General features: G+C 51.9%; 7 protein-coding genes across 7 annotated transcripts; 2 read left to right on the forward strand and 5 right to left on the reverse strand.

Moving 5' to 3' along the window:
• Nucleotides 1–60: 60 nt before the first annotated feature.
• Nucleotides 61–1531, reverse strand: BJY04DRAFT_217500 (uncharacterized protein; the record flags this gene model as incomplete). Its single annotated transcript, XM_073716068.1, has 6 exons — nt 61–544; nt 619–699; nt 754–876; nt 930–1138; nt 1205–1321; nt 1382–1531. 6 exons carry the CDS (start codon nt 1529–1531, stop codon nt 61–63), a joined length of 1164 nt encoding a protein of 387 aa, XP_073571992.1.
• A 988-nt stretch (nt 1532–2519) lies between these two features.
• BJY04DRAFT_187329 (cation:proton antiporter) lies at nt 2520–4651 on the forward strand. The gene is made up of 2 exons (XM_073711031.1): nt 2520–3766; nt 3818–4651. The coding sequence occupies exons 1-2, from the start codon at nt 2738–2740 to the stop codon at nt 4496–4498; spliced, it is 1710 nt and encodes a 569-aa protein (XP_073571993.1). The 5' UTR covers nt 2520–2737; the 3' UTR covers nt 4499–4651.
• A 294-nt stretch (nt 4652–4945) lies between these two features.
• BJY04DRAFT_207068 (major facilitator superfamily transporter) lies at nt 4946–6595 on the forward strand (the record flags this gene model as incomplete). Its single annotated transcript, XM_073713806.1, has 2 exons — nt 4946–5130; nt 5188–6595. The coding sequence occupies 2 exons, from the start codon at nt 4946–4948 to the stop codon at nt 6593–6595; spliced, it is 1593 nt and encodes a 530-aa protein (XP_073571994.1).
• A 424-nt stretch (nt 6596–7019) lies between these two features.
• Nucleotides 7020–8904, reverse strand: BJY04DRAFT_217503 (uncharacterized protein; the record flags this gene model as incomplete). The annotated part of the gene is made up of 4 exons (XM_073716069.1): nt 7020–7140; nt 7194–8358; nt 8409–8775; nt 8827–8904. The coding sequence occupies 4 exons, from the start codon at nt 8902–8904 to the stop codon at nt 7020–7022; spliced, it is 1731 nt and encodes a 576-aa protein (XP_073571995.1).
• Nucleotides 8905–9683: 779 nt separating this feature from the next.
• On the reverse strand, nt 9684–10133 carry BJY04DRAFT_217504 (uncharacterized protein; the record flags this gene model as incomplete). The annotated part of the gene is made up of 1 exon (XM_073716070.1): nt 9684–10133. One exon carries the CDS (start codon nt 10131–10133, stop codon nt 9684–9686), a length of 450 nt encoding a protein of 149 aa, XP_073571996.1.
• Nucleotides 10134–10592: 459 nt separating this feature from the next.
• On the reverse strand, nt 10593–12510 carry BJY04DRAFT_187332 (putative MFS transporter). Its single transcript, XM_073711032.1, has 4 exons — nt 11854–12510; nt 11667–11799; nt 11167–11611; nt 10593–11089 (listed from the first exon to the last, which is right to left on the reverse strand). The coding sequence occupies exons 1-4, from the start codon at nt 12242–12244 to the stop codon at nt 10607–10609; spliced, it is 1452 nt and encodes a 483-aa protein (XP_073571997.1). The 5' UTR covers nt 12245–12510; the 3' UTR covers nt 10593–10606.
• A 462-nt stretch (nt 12511–12972) lies between these two features.
• On the reverse strand, nt 12973–13767 carry BJY04DRAFT_217506 (histidine phosphatase superfamily; the record flags this gene model as incomplete). The annotated part of the gene is made up of 1 exon (XM_073716071.1): nt 12973–13767. One exon carries the CDS (start codon nt 13765–13767, stop codon nt 12973–12975), a length of 795 nt encoding a protein of 264 aa, XP_073571998.1.
• Nucleotides 13768–13935: the final 168 nt, after the last annotated feature.

A 13935-nucleotide genomic window follows, 5' to 3' on the forward strand; every position in this document is an offset into this window, starting at 1 on the left:
ACCCATACACTCCCCACCCAAATCAAGCAAACAAAAGAAAAGAAAAAAGATAGAACCCTATCACCGACCATAAGTAATATCCACCTGCCGACTAACCATCACTCCGCCATGGTTGGCACCAGCACCATTAACGCCATGTCCCATCCCCATCCCAACACCATCAAAGATCCGCTTCTGACTATCCCCATCACTCAACTCATCACTACTCCTCTCGCCATTCCTTCCATGGTTCCCCTGCACCTCCGTGACAGTGGCCAGATACCCCGTCGCCGGATGGTCTCCGCTCTTCCCGCCATGCTGCGAGAGCTCATAGCCAGATGCAAGTCTCGACGGCCGACTGCGCGATGTGTATCCGGCGCGGCGGAGGGTTGAGTCGAAGAAGGAGCGGAATAGGGGGCGGAGGGTGGCGACATTGCCGACGATCATGCCGATGGCGTTTTCGGCGAAGCCCCAGATTACGACGTCGGCGACGGCGAAGAGGAAGTCGGTTTGGTTTGTGAGGTTGATGGTGTACTTCAGACGGACGCAGGCGGAGAGGGAGGCGCTAGAGAGGGGAGTTTGGTTAGTGGTTGTTTGGAGAATGGAAAGTGCGGGTGGGATAGAGTGTAAATAACGTACAAGATTCCGAGACTCATGAGTCCAATGACGGCGCCTTTACTGCTGCGATCGAGTTGGACATTCCACAGGAGAGGGACGGGCCTGATTACTGTTAGTGGATGGAGTCCCAGGAAGTACATGGGAATGGGGACGAACATCAACGCGGTAATCCAATCGGTGACAATGTTTACAGCCGTACAGGCGTAGTAGACGTCTGTCAGGACGTGTGCAGGTTGGCAGTGGCCGCCCTTTTCGAGGAGTGTAGGGTCCCATGCAGCTCTGTATAACTATCATCAGCTCTCGGCCCCTTGAACGCTAGTCACGAAGAATACTTGTAGGGGTCGACATACTCGATGGGGATACAGTTGATCAGGATGAAAATCAACGCGATGACATTCATCAACGTGAAGACTGCGATCGTGGCATATTGGATATAGATGTAAATCTTTCGTCCCTCGGCGACGCGGATCAGCATCCAGCTGATACTGAGCTTGATGGGAATGATGGCGGCGCAGTAGCCGACTTCGAAGATAAGGAAGAACTAGTATTGTCTCAAAGTTAGTATCGGGCTGCCTAATGAATCTGCGCTGAAGTTAATGAGGCGTACCTTCTGGCCCTCCGCCTGATACCTTTCATTGCCAGGCTGCTGCAGCCTATCGACGTGAATACCGATCCCGTTGAACGCGCCTCCTAAACAACCTGCGACAAGAACACAGAATGGGATCTTTCATCCGGTTAGCCGAGTTCTGCCTCGGTTATCGTCAGTCAGCGACGAAAGACATACCAGAGCCACCGTCATAATCCAGTCCTCAACGGACCACGACCCCCTCGTTATCCGACAAAACACTCTCAGCCCATAACTAATCAATGCCAGAGACGCCAACATAATAACACTGCCAGCCACATTGGGCGCATGGTCACCGGTAATTGCCATGACTCCAATATCCTGGTCAAACTGACAGCCGTCACGTCAACCGATCGAATTCAAGGCCCGCTCCGGAACTGAGATGCAGAGAGGAGAAAAATCAAGGCAACCAAGATTCGAGGTCGACCCAGCAATCCGGGTCCATGGCGAATTCATAAATAAAAACCCACCCCCTAACACGCAGGTGCTCTCAACAAGGATCAGCATGGAATCAGGGCAGAGAGAGTCTAGACGGAAATGAGCCGGCAAGAATTGGCTTTGTGCACGCGAGTGACTCCACTTGGGCTGCTCTCCCATGTGGACCTGCAACGCCTGCAGAATCTCTTAATGGTCCTGCAGGAAGACTTTGCTCCGAGAGGCGAGGAGGCTGTCTCAGCTCCCCGCGCAATGATCGCCAAGCAGTCTTGGTGCAGCTTGAGTGTCTTGACTCTGAGTATTGCGGAGAGACGCAGTCGCAGCCTCCTCCGTACTCCATACACCTACGGACTCCGGAGTAGAGGCTGGATAAGGGTTGTTTGCCGACGGCAGTCTGTCACAGACTCACAAGCCGTGATCAAGGTCTCTCGTGCCCGAATTTTCTACAGCATCTGACATTCTAACCAAAATTCGAGAAGACCAGCTAGCAAGGTAAACTTCAAGCTATGCTAGACTCGGCAAAAGCACGCACGGCTGAAAATCTTCCTATAGGATCTAACGGTAGCACGGCGCAGACTAGCGGCATGAAGCGATAGAGATTGTGTGTTGATCGACAAGTGCGAATTGCCCATCAATATCATTGGCACATCTCCATTCTACAGTTTCTGCAATCCCCTAAGTCTGACTCGCGTACGTTTTGCATGAAGATCTATATCCACTGCTGTCGGCAGTATGTACCGCTTTGGGATGTGAATAGGGCTTAGGGCTCTTTTAGTCTAGGCTTGGCGCCAAGCCCCTTGCAGCCGGAGAATCTCCGCGTTTTCCTCAACCTCACCTCTCTCTCTCTCTCTCACACACGTCTTCCTCTTCCTCTTCCCGCTTGATCGTTCTGCTAGAAGCTGATATTTCTTCTAATCCATATATAGCGCTTGCTACTAAACTGCTGAATCTTCTATTTCCTTGATGGAGTCTGTTGTCGTCTTACGTCCACAATCCCGATACCGAAGACCGGTATTACCGCATATATAGCGTTCCATCAATTGACTTCACTTCTCGCTATAAATTCCCCTAATTCCCAAAATGGCTGGTGCGGAATCCGCCTTTGCCTACCATGAGCCCACGATCTACACCATCCTGAACCAAACCGGCCTGTTGCTGGTCCTCAACATCGTCAACACCTGTCTCGACAAGCTGCTGTACTGCGGCTTGATCGGCCAGCTCTTCATCGGCATCCTCTGGGGCACTCCTGGCGCAAAATGGCTCGATCGCGAGACCGAGACTGTCATCCAACAGCTCGGCTATCTGGGCCTGATCATGCTAGTCTACGAGGGTGGCTTGTCAACATCCATGGTTTCGCTCAGGGCGAATATGTACCTGTCGCTTGCAGTCGCCCTCACCGGTATCGCACTACCAATGGGACTGTCCTTCATCTTGATGGAATTGGTCTCGGCCACCCCGCTTCAGGCGTTTTCCGCTGGTGCTGCGCTTAGTGCGACTAGCCTGGGAACCACATTCACCATCTTGTCGACCACTCAACTTATCGCCACCCGCTTGGGCACTGTGACCACCAGTGCTGCGATGCTAGATGATGTTATTGGCCTAGTAATGGTCCAGATCATCTCGAACCTTGGCGGCAGCGGGGACTCATTTAGTGCTGTGACTGTTGTTCGTCCGCTGTTCGTCTCCATTGGATTCGGTGTTGGTGTGGTACTGGCCTGCAGGTTCGTCCTTCGCCCGATCATCAATAAAGTTCTTGGCTCGAAGGTGAAGTTCCCGGACTATTTCTACACGCCTCAGTTTGCGTTCCTTGGGTATACTGCCCTGCTTGTCGGGTTGGTTGCTGGCGGTACGTATGCCGGCACTTCGAGCCTTTTCGCAGCCTACCTTGCTGGCGTCGTAACCTCTTGGTTTGATAGTCTTGTGCGCGCAAGTCGCCATGCTGGGAATGAGCAAGCCCAGCCGGCTGAGGACACTCACGTCGCAACACTCGCTTCTGCATCTCAGAAAACCTCTCAGCCCAATCAAGACCAGGAAACGGTCACCGGCTCGTACATCTACGAGCACTACTACCATGGTCCCGTCACTCGGATATTGATCCCGATGTTCTTTGTAAGTCCCGCCGAGGCCTCCTGGAATTGCCCCGAACTAACAAGTCTCTAGGCCTCGATCGGCTTCGCTATCCCTATCACCGAAATGTTCCAGGGAAGCGTTGTATGGCGAGGAGTTGTTTACGCCATCCTCATGACATTCGGTAAAGTGTGCACTGGACTTTGGCTTGTCCGCTTCTCGCCACTGTCTGGCCTGACCGCGATTGTGCGGATTGTTAAAACCCCACTATCCTACGCGAGATCTTGCATCCGACGCCCTGCCAAGCCCAATGGCAAGAAAGAGAGTCGATCTGTTGACAACGACCGGGTGCAAGATCCCATTGAAACTTCGGACGAGAACACGCCTGAGTCCGCCACAGTCAACTCTCAGGACGAAGCACCCGCAGACAGAGACACCACCCAGCCACCACCTCAAGACAACCGACCGGCCTCTGTCTCCAGCCTCCCGCCCAAGCCCAAGTCGCTCTACCCGGCTTCTATCTTGTCATTGGCGATGGTCGCCCGTGGAGAAATTGGCTACCTCATTGCCTCTCTCGCTGAGTCGAATGGTATCTTTGGAGAAACTTCTGACGGTTCATCCTCCGAGACTTATCTTGTTGTTGTCTGGGCGATCTCGCTATGCACTCTAATTGGTCCTATTTCCGTCGGCACACTTGTCAAGAGGGTCAAGGCTTTGCAGGCACAGCGCGCTAACACTGGCGGGCCTGATCCGCTCGGTGTTTGGGGAATCTAAGCGCTTATGCATATATCCATGGCACGGGCGCTCAGGAGCTACCATCAATTGCCCGAACGCCCGTGGAGACTAGAATTAACTATTGTTCGTGGCTACTGGCGTTCAACCCCAGCTTGGTTATAGATAGGTAGTTTAATCTGATTTCAACAGAGACAAGTATGGTAATTTTTACTTTATTATAGACGTTTCTCCTGTTCATGCTTTCAAAAGCTCCACGCAGCAGAGTGAATCAATACAGGATAGGATCGATGATGAAACAGCAATTTAGAATCACAAAAACAAGGAACTTGTTTACCTTCGGGCTGGATGTAAAAGGCTGGTGAGGTCCGAACACCGAACTCCAACTCCAACCCCGAGGTTCTTCATTCCTCTCATCCCACTGCTGCCACCATCATGGCTACGCAAACAGTTACGAACAGAATGGTCGTTGCCACTTCCGACGACACCATGCCAGTGCGAAGACTCGAAGCAAGTAACCCAGCCACTGAAGAGAGGATCTCTGGTGATGAATCATCTGGTGAAGCCCTTGAATACCCAACTGGATCGAGATTTTGGCTCATCATCCTCACCATGAGCGCCTTGCTGGTCCTCGGCGGACTCGATACCAACATCATCGCCACCGCCGTTCCCAGGTATACATTGCCAACCTGCTATGGCCGTATGTTGAGGAGCTAACGATATCACCACAGTATAACAGACCACTTCCATACCACTGCCGACATAGGCTGGTACTCCTCTGCCTTCCGCCTCTGCTCCTGTGCCTTCCAATTCATCTTCGGCAAGCTCTACAAGCTGTTCTCCATCAAGCGCATCTTCCTTCTCGCCCAGGCAATCTTCCTCCTCGGCTCCATCCTCTCCTCCACTGCCACCACCTCCTCAATGTTCATCGTCGGCCGCGCAATCACAGGCGCCGGGTTTTCCGGTATCATCGGCGGTCTATTCACAATCCTTGTATACATCCTCCCTCTCCGTCGCCGGCCCTTCTACTGCGGCATGCTAGCAATAGCCGAAAACGCCGCCGCTCTCTCCGCCCCCATCATCGGCGGCCTCCTAACCCAATCTCTCAATTGGCGCTGGTGTTTCTACCTCAGCCTCCCTATTTGCATCACAACCCTCCTAATGACAACCTTCCTCTTCACAGACCCCAAACCCTCCGACCAAACCATCCCCCTACCCCAGAAGCTCCGCCAACTCGACCCGCTAAGCAACCTCCTCTTCATCCCAGCCCTAACAACCCTCTTCCTCGCCCTCTCCTACGCAGGCTCGAAATACCCATGGTCCTCCCCACAAGTCCTCACCGCTCTCCTCACAAGCCTGACCCTAACAACCGTCTTCGCCTACAACCAACACCGCCGCGGCGACAGCGCCGCCCTCCCACCGCGCATCCTAAAAACCCGCACCGTCCTCTCCGCCTCCCTCTTCACCCTCACCTCCAACTCCGCAACAAACATCCTCGAATACTACCTCCCAACATACTACCAAACCGTGCACTCCTTCCCGCCATCCTCAGCCGGGTACATGATGACCCCGCTCATCATCGGCGCAACGCTCGGCATGGCGCTCTGCGGATCCGGCACCAGCCTCGTCGGATATTACACGCCCTTCATGCTTGTATCTTCCATCCTTATGCCGATTTTCGCCGGCTTGATAACTACATTCAACCCCGCTACGAACCTCGCAAGACATATACTTTTCCCTGCGGGCTTTGGCTTCGCCTGCGGCGTTGGCTTCAATGCGCCCGTTAGCGCGGTGCAGACCGCGTTACCGACGGAGGATATCCCGCTGGGATTGGCGGTTGTGCTCTTGGCGCAGCAATTTGGGCCAGCGGTGTTTGTGGCTGTTGCGCAGGTCATCTTCTCCAGGAGATTTGAGGCGGGCTTGGCCGAACTAGGGCTAGATTTGGATAACGCGGGTGTTGAGGGGAGGGGGCTGTTGGAAATTATACAGGGGGCGCCTGCGGAGGTCAAAGGGGAGGTTTTGGAGAGTGTACGGGAAGCATTTGGGAAGACGTGGTATCTGGCTGTTGCGGTTGCCGGGGTCAGTCTTGTTGGGAGCTTAGGGGTGGGCTGGAGGTCTGTGAAGGAGAAGAATGCGTAGGGTAGGAGGAAGTGGATGCAGATACGGATATCTGCCCGTACATGCGGGATTTGATCCGGAGTGATAGAGAACAAGATAGGCAGGATCTGGCCGACTCATTCGTGGGAAGCTCCCCGCTAGACTCACCATTTTTCTGCATCGGGGCTTCGCTCGTTGTCGAGAGACAGCAATAGGGCTGCCAGTAGAGGGTTTTGTCATTCGATGCAATCGCCTTGAGTATCAGTCGTGAAGAAGGCGAGCGACTAAGCGACTAAGCTGATCTTCTGTCCGTTTAATTAGCGAGGAACGACTGATCTTGTTGCGAAGGTGATATCTTCATATTGATTCCATAAGTAGCAAGCCCTAGAGTACAATCTACCCGATTAGATGGAACTCAAATTTGCCTTCCTCAACCCGTTACTATGCCATCAAAGACATGTGATGCTCAAGACTTTGATCCATCCTTTTCCTCATCTTCAACAGCGCCAGAAGGACATTCAACCTCATCCAAAATAACGCCGAGCTCACGCACCCGCTGCAAATCCTCCTGTGTGGCAGAGCAAACCCTGCAAGTTTTGCACGAATACCCTCCATCAGATCATTCCAAAGAAAAGACCACAAAGGGCGATCTGAAGCTTCGTAGATCAAAGTAAAGTAAGGGACGAGTTCCTCGAGAAGCCTTAGATTTTCGTCGTGTTCGTCGTATATCTGTTTGAGCTCTTCAAGATCAATTTTATCCACGTCTTCCCCCGTATCACAGTGACGGCAGATATGAGGAATCTCCAACAGGTGAAAGATAACGAATCGAATCAAGGTAGATGCATGAGTGTCGATAGTGTCTACTTGACCAAGGGCGAGCATCTCATCCAAAAGAGCACGATAGCCTGTATCGGCCCATTTGCTAAGCAGAAATATTTTCAAGAAGCGTGTAGCAGCGAGACAGCCGCTTGGGGAGCAAGGACACTGGCAGTTATCCCTACTGCTATCCTCAAAGATGAGTCGCGCACATCTACGGCTGCCGGCGCTAAGCTCGTTCTCTGCTGTTTTCCTTGTCCAGTTCGAGTTGTGGTAACAGAGCATGTTCTGAACCATATAGTGCAACGCTGGGGATCCTTTCCGTCTGTTGTGTATGTCAGCGCCGTGAGCAATAAGCCAGTCTGCATAATTCAAGGTGACACAATCCATCAGGCTTGTGCGGCCATCACTGTCTACATCGTTTATATTTCGAAAGCCAGCAGCCCATAACATCTCTGCCATTGCACAGCTGCCCAAGGGAGAGTAAATCAGCCAATCAAAGTGTTTCTCGATATTATCGTCTTTTCGAAAGGGAACTCTTCTGTTGTTCAATGCTCGGTAGGCTTTGGAGGCTTTAGAGGTGAAATAATCAGTGTGAGCCATATTAAGCTGACCCAGCTCACTTGTTGAGAGACAGCTTTCTACTGCACACTGCAGTTCCTTTCTTTCCTCCTCTAGAGCATCAACAACCAGTTGCATCAAGACTGGGTTCGAGGTGAAGCACGCGGCTGCTAACTCCTCTTTACCTATTGAAATCTGCCGTCTCGCAAGAATGAGCATGGCACTTTCTGCACAATCTGCCACCAGCGCTGTAACAAGAAAGTAAGGCGCATCGAGCCCAGCTCGCAACAGAGTATCGAGTCCTTCGGGCCAGGTTACATATGTAAGAAAGTCGTAGGGCTCTAAACGTGATGTAGACACGAGGATGGAGTCGAGGAGCTGCAAGTCGTGCTGAATTAGTGGCTCCAGAATTTCGGGACAAGCGGCATCTATCATTTGAAGAGCTAGATCAGTCTTCAGCTCCTCAGCTTACACCTACATCTGTCAATTGAGAATAGATGCTGGCCCAGTTGAATGGCATCGTACCAAATGCGCCAACCATGAAATATTCCCAAATGATCGGTTAAACATGCACTCGTGTATTTCATATAGCCGCAGGGTTCCAGTATGGTGGAGAAAATCTCCATAAAAGCCAAGGGTAGCTTCTTCCCACCACGTAGATGATGCTGGAGTTGAGGGTGGCGCAGGAAAGCATTTGCCAACGCATCACCAGCAGTGTCTCCCAGAAGATTCGGCTGATCAGACAACATACCTCGCGACAACAAATCCAAGAGCATGTCACGAGCAGCCTGCATGCAAAAATCATCGTCGAAGTCAATTCTCAACCCAAGAAACTCTGCCAGGTGCTACCACGACATTAGTCTAGTAGCCAGACTCAATGATGCATGCTTACTTACTGCGAGAACTGTGTAGCCATTCTGGTCCATGTCGGTTGGAGAGGCCTTCCCATCCTGGAACAGTTCAACCAGTTTCATATGGATTTCTTGATGAGCCTAGATGACGTTCTCTTGTCGTCTCTTAGATTCCCCCAGACCGTCCAGAATCGTCGAACGCGCCCTTTTATATGCCCACTCAACCTGAGTCGGATTGTTTCATACTGAGCGTCATGTGCCTGCTTTATTACTTTAAAGGCAGGCGAGTCAGGCACTACGGCCCGAAATTTCAAGCACGGACTGATCGCGAAGCCGCCCGCACCGCGGGTGATATTTAGTGACGCGTGCACGAAAAGCCACAGAAACCTATTGCATATCAGAAATCGTTTCTGTAGAGATTTGACCTTCTCTTTTGACCGAAAACGTCCAGTCCTGGGAGTTTTTGAGGGATGAGCTCGCAACGCGACCCTTCTTTGCGATTGAGCTTGTGGTTGGGACACTAGGCGATTCATGTCGGAAGCCATTGTGGCCTGACCATCAAGTACATGCTGAAGAATGGCCGGTGCCGGAAAAGCCTTTGTTGTAGTCGTGAAATGGTTGATCGTTGTTTCCTACACACAAAGTCAGCAGAAACTAAAAGGCTGTGCCCATGTGGTACCATTTGCTCCATCTGCCGGACCAATCTCAACAAGAGGTCATCTGTCTGATCGTGTCTTCGCTCAATGCATCGAACGACAGTCAGTGTATTACTTGTGATAGTTGTTGTATTAGAGATAGACTGTTGAAGGGAAGCCATTCTGTTGTTGTGATCGAGATCCACAGCGCTACATGACCGAGTTAATCTCGTAAACGCCCCAACAACAAACGACAGAAACCAAGACTTACAGCTGGAGAGTAAGCAGCGCCGTATGAAGGTTTTGCTGAAGCCCCTCAACCTTGTGTAACATCTCCAGCAGAGCCGGTCGTCGAAAGGGATAGCGAACTCGAGTCATCGCACCTTTCATACCAGATGCGCTTGGCGGGGAACCGATTTTCGCGTCTTTCAACATTTCATCCAGTTCGTGGATGATATTCTCACATTCTTCAATCCTCCGTTGAGCAATCTTGAAATAGTCAGAAAGTGCTGGAGTTCCGCGTGCTTGGGCATCAGGGAGGATAGCCGAGATGGCATCCAAAGTTTCCTGAAGCGCAATGATCCTGAAAGATAGGTGGCTAATCTCTTCACCGGAGCCTTTATATTCGTGGAAGTACGAAATCAGACCTTTGGAGACTTGTAGACCGAGTGAGATAACCCCGACGGCGCTGCCCGCGGCGGCGAATGGCTCGCCCATGTCTAGTAACGAAAAACGATTGTGGAAAGCCCTTTAGACGATATGGAGATAAAGGGTCAAATGACATGAGAGGAGAATTTGTGAAATGGGATGATGAGTGAGAGACCTCAGCTGCGCAAGGCTGAGGTGAATCGCCCGGCATGAGTTACACAGGCTCATCAATGCATGTCTCCATTGGATTAGTCTCGCACAGTCACCAGCATCCCTGCACGTAGCCTTGCGATGATGTGATGAGCTCTAAGATGGAGGGGCTTAACGACATCTTAGCCGTTTGCTTTGACTGTCCCTGATATGGCCGGGTATGAGTTGGGAACAATAGGTACCGGCCGTTGCGAAGGCAGGACCCCTTTAGGCCAGGTACTTTAGAAGGACGGACTAGGGAAATACGTGGTATATTCCAAGCTTCTACATATCTGAGTAACGAGACTTCGTCTATAAAATTGTTCAATCATAACATACTCCGTCTCTATGTACTACACCCCGCCGCGCCTCACCACCCTAACACCCCCTGTGACAATCCCAACCCCAGCAAACAGCCCCGCCGCAACGAAATAAGGCAATCCAATCCAAACACCCCCCTTCTTCATGCCCAGATTGAAAGCTCCCGCCAGCGCTGGCCCAGCAACAACTCCGCCCGCCCCCTGCACAAGCGCAATGCTCGTATTCAGCAATCCGACATGCTCTTCGCTCACAAGAGCACTTGCCACGCCACGTAGTGTAGCAATGAACCCCGACCCGAGCGCGAGGATTGAGAGGCCAACAATGAAGAAACCAGCCGTGGGTGCAAGGGCCATGGTCATGCAACCGAGAACGAGCAAGACGGCAGAAAATCTGGTAATCAAGAGATCCCGGGATGGGGGTGACATACGGCGGGAGAGATATGTTGATGTTAAGGGGAGAATGACAAGGAGGAGGACGAGAGTGATGATCCCTTTGAGGGAGATGAGGATGCCAGCCTGGTTTGATATGGTCAGCAAGTGGTAATCAGCTGCTCTTGGGGTAGAGCTTGTAAAAAAGGTTATATCAAGCATACCTCGGCCATTGACCATCCGAACCTCTTCGAGACATACTGAATCATCAACAGCAATGCCTGCGAGCCGACATTTCCCACAAAGAACGCGCAGCAGATCGCGAGGATGTTTCTGTCTTTCCAGATCAAGTCCCTGATGCGCAGCAGTTGCGTCCAGACAGGACGGATGTAGGTTTCGAAGAACTGGCTACGCTGCGTCTCATTCTGTCCCTCCACGGCCTCGGAGGATGAAGACGAGGAAGAAGGAGAAGCGAAATCTTCTTGTTCATGCAAGCCCTTTCGCATCGTCTCCGGCATCCCCAGGGCCGCGAGCACACCAATGATCTCGATGAGCAAGCTGAGCATATACGGAAACCAGTTCGAGAACCTCATGAGATAGGAACTAACGGGGCTCGCAAGGATTTCCGACGTCAGCGCCGCGGCGGTAGCAATGAAGATCTTGTTCGTTCTATTGATTATTAGTATGCGCCCGGTATTTCGTGCATTCACAGAAGGAACACTACCTTTCTTCAACAGTATACACGTCAATCAACATTGTATACACCATCGATATAGCGATTTGAGATCCGCCCCCGCAGATCTGGAAGAGGGAAGTAAGCCAGATTGCGCGCGGTGGGATTATAGGGCTATTCCAGCCTGCTCACAGTTAGTTCATTGAACGATGTCAATGAGTAGAGCAGGGAGACTCACAGATAATTCGAACGGCAGTCTCCTGCGCCAACAGCCCCAGCAAACTCAACATGACGACTCTCTTGCGGCCGATGCGATCAGCCAGGAATCCGTACGGCAATGCAAGGACGATCGCAGGAAGCTGGTCGAAGGTGTTTTTCCAGCCTGTAATCAGAGCCAATTCGCTCTGCACGTCCGTGTCCTTGCAGATAGACGAGGAGGCAGCGACATTAGGGTGCATGTCGCGACATATAATATTCTCGAGAATCTGGGTCTGGGGAGCGACGGAGAGGAAGCCGCCGAAGTCGATGGTGATGACGACAGTGCATAGGAGAAAGAGGAACCAGCCAGTCTTCGGTCTGCTGTTCTGCGGAGACCCTGAGGGTAGTAATGGGGTAGATTCTGAAGCCATTGCTGCTGTGGTATATCAGAGGCACAAAGACAGAATGGCCACTTTTTATGCTATTCGCGTGGTGATCCACCTCGTGGGTTCCGCAGTGCTGCACAGGTAGGAATGCGCTGCGATCCAACGCGTATCTCTATCCAAACTTCGCTTCTGGACACCCACTCCGGTGTCTTTTCGTATTGCCAGGACTGAGCAGTTGCTGTTTGACGTGCTAGAAATATTAAAGACATGAGGGGTGCGTAGGTGCTACGTAGGATGGCAGGAGATTCGAGTTGGAGAAAACTGCTTACTCAGATTGGGAACAAGCTGGTTATCAGACAAAGGACAATGGCTTGAATGAGCAAGCTGATTGGCCAGACAGGCCGTAGAATCCTGTTTCTGACATTCTGGCCCCTGATCGGAGTTCGGACTAGGCCGGAGTTCCCAGGCTGACAGATTGTTATTGGCTGCTGCACTGCTCGCAAGATAAATGAGAAATAACGTCGTTGCATCCGATAACCTGCTGAAATTCGCCGACGGAGAAAAGCCGACCAATAGCGAGGGCTCCAGAAAGAAAGGGAGATTCTCATACTGGAGCACACATCGAGTTCCACTCTCCAGACGCAGAGCCGCAAAGCTTGTACTAGATATTGCGATTCATAGCGAGAGAACGATATTCCTGACGTCCTTCCTCAGTAGACCTAGAATGGTGACAGAATTGGAAAGACACCGCTGTACACCCTCATTCAACCATATCAAATAGACGAAGTCATTGAAAGAGCATGCAGCCCCTGCTCCTCCCAAATCTCCAGCGCAGCCTCATACAACCTCTCTTGCTCTACTCTATCCAAGCTCTCCACCCCCTTCCCCCTCCGCACCCTACTCTCCCCCGTCTCAACAAGCCCTACCTTCTCTCCCTCACCATGCAGAAACCCATAAGACCTAACCTCCACATGTCCCCAAGAACTCCCATTGTATCTCCCTGCATCCTCCCAGTCCTCCGTAAGAAAATGCAAAAACATGCCATGCGCAACAAGCACAATCTCGGCGTTTTCAACCCCCTTCTCCTCCAACCTTCTCGCAAGAGCATACAGCTGATTCCGACAATCTCTCGCCCGAACCCTCAACGCGTCCCGCGCAGGGAAATACCGCGACCCCGGCTCTTTCACATTCCACCCCTCATCAACTCGACTTAGATCAACCGCTATATCCTCGCCTACCACCCTCTCCTTCAAAATAGACAAGTCGGAGCCGGTATTAAACCCATAATCACAAACCTCCTGCGCATCCGGCAGCGCCAGGATCTCCCTCGCACACTTCCCAATACTCGTCAACGCCGGTTCGAAGATCAGATACGCCGTCTGCAATGTCCTAATCATCGGCGACGCAGTCACGAGCGAGATATTCTCCTGCTTGAGGACGCCCGCGTCGCGAAGAGCAAGACACTGATCTCGGCCGACCTGGGTGAGACTTGGGTCCGAGATTTCCGGGTACGGTGGCAGACTGTGTTCGCCTTGGGCGTGGCGGATTAGGTGGATGGTTGGTGGCATTGTTTCTTTTATATCCTTGGTATCTGTGATGGTGAACGGATGGAAGGGGGGTTGAAATGGAGTTCGATGTGAGAGGGCTGACCCCTCAGCGGCAGGATGATGGTCCTGGTTATACGAGAGCGCCAAGGAGAGAAGCTCGGCGGTTTTGTCGGAAGTGAAGATATATTT

This window comes from Aspergillus karnatakaensis, assembly GCF_047715665.1.
Source record: "Aspergillus karnatakaensis strain CBS 102800 unplaced genomic scaffold BJY04scaffold_20, whole genome shotgun sequence".
NCBI classification, from domain to species: Eukaryota; Fungi; Ascomycota; class Eurotiomycetes; order Eurotiales; family Aspergillaceae; genus Aspergillus; species Aspergillus karnatakaensis.

Bases quoted from the DNA above. Each gene is read 5' to 3' on its own strand.
- BJY04DRAFT_187332 (XM_073711032.1), bottom strand. From the start codon at position 12,244: ATGGCTTCAGAATCTACCCCATTACTACCCTCAGGGTCTCCGCAGAAC. The intron at 11,800-11,853 runs GTGAGTCTCCCT...AACTGTGAGCAG, and splicing joins GACTGCCGTTCGAATTATCT to GCTGGAATAGCCCTATAATC. The intron at 11,612-11,666 runs GTAGTGTTCCTT...AATAATCAATAG, and splicing joins GTGTATACTGTTGAAGAAAG to AACGAACAAGATCTTCATTG.
- BJY04DRAFT_187329 (XM_073711031.1), top strand. From the start codon at position 2,738: ATGGCTGGTGCGGAATCCGCCTTTGCCTACCATGAGCCCACGATCTAC. The intron at 3,767-3,817 runs GTAAGTCCCGCC...ACAAGTCTCTAG, and splicing joins TATTGATCCCGATGTTCTTT to GCCTCGATCGGCTTCGCTAT.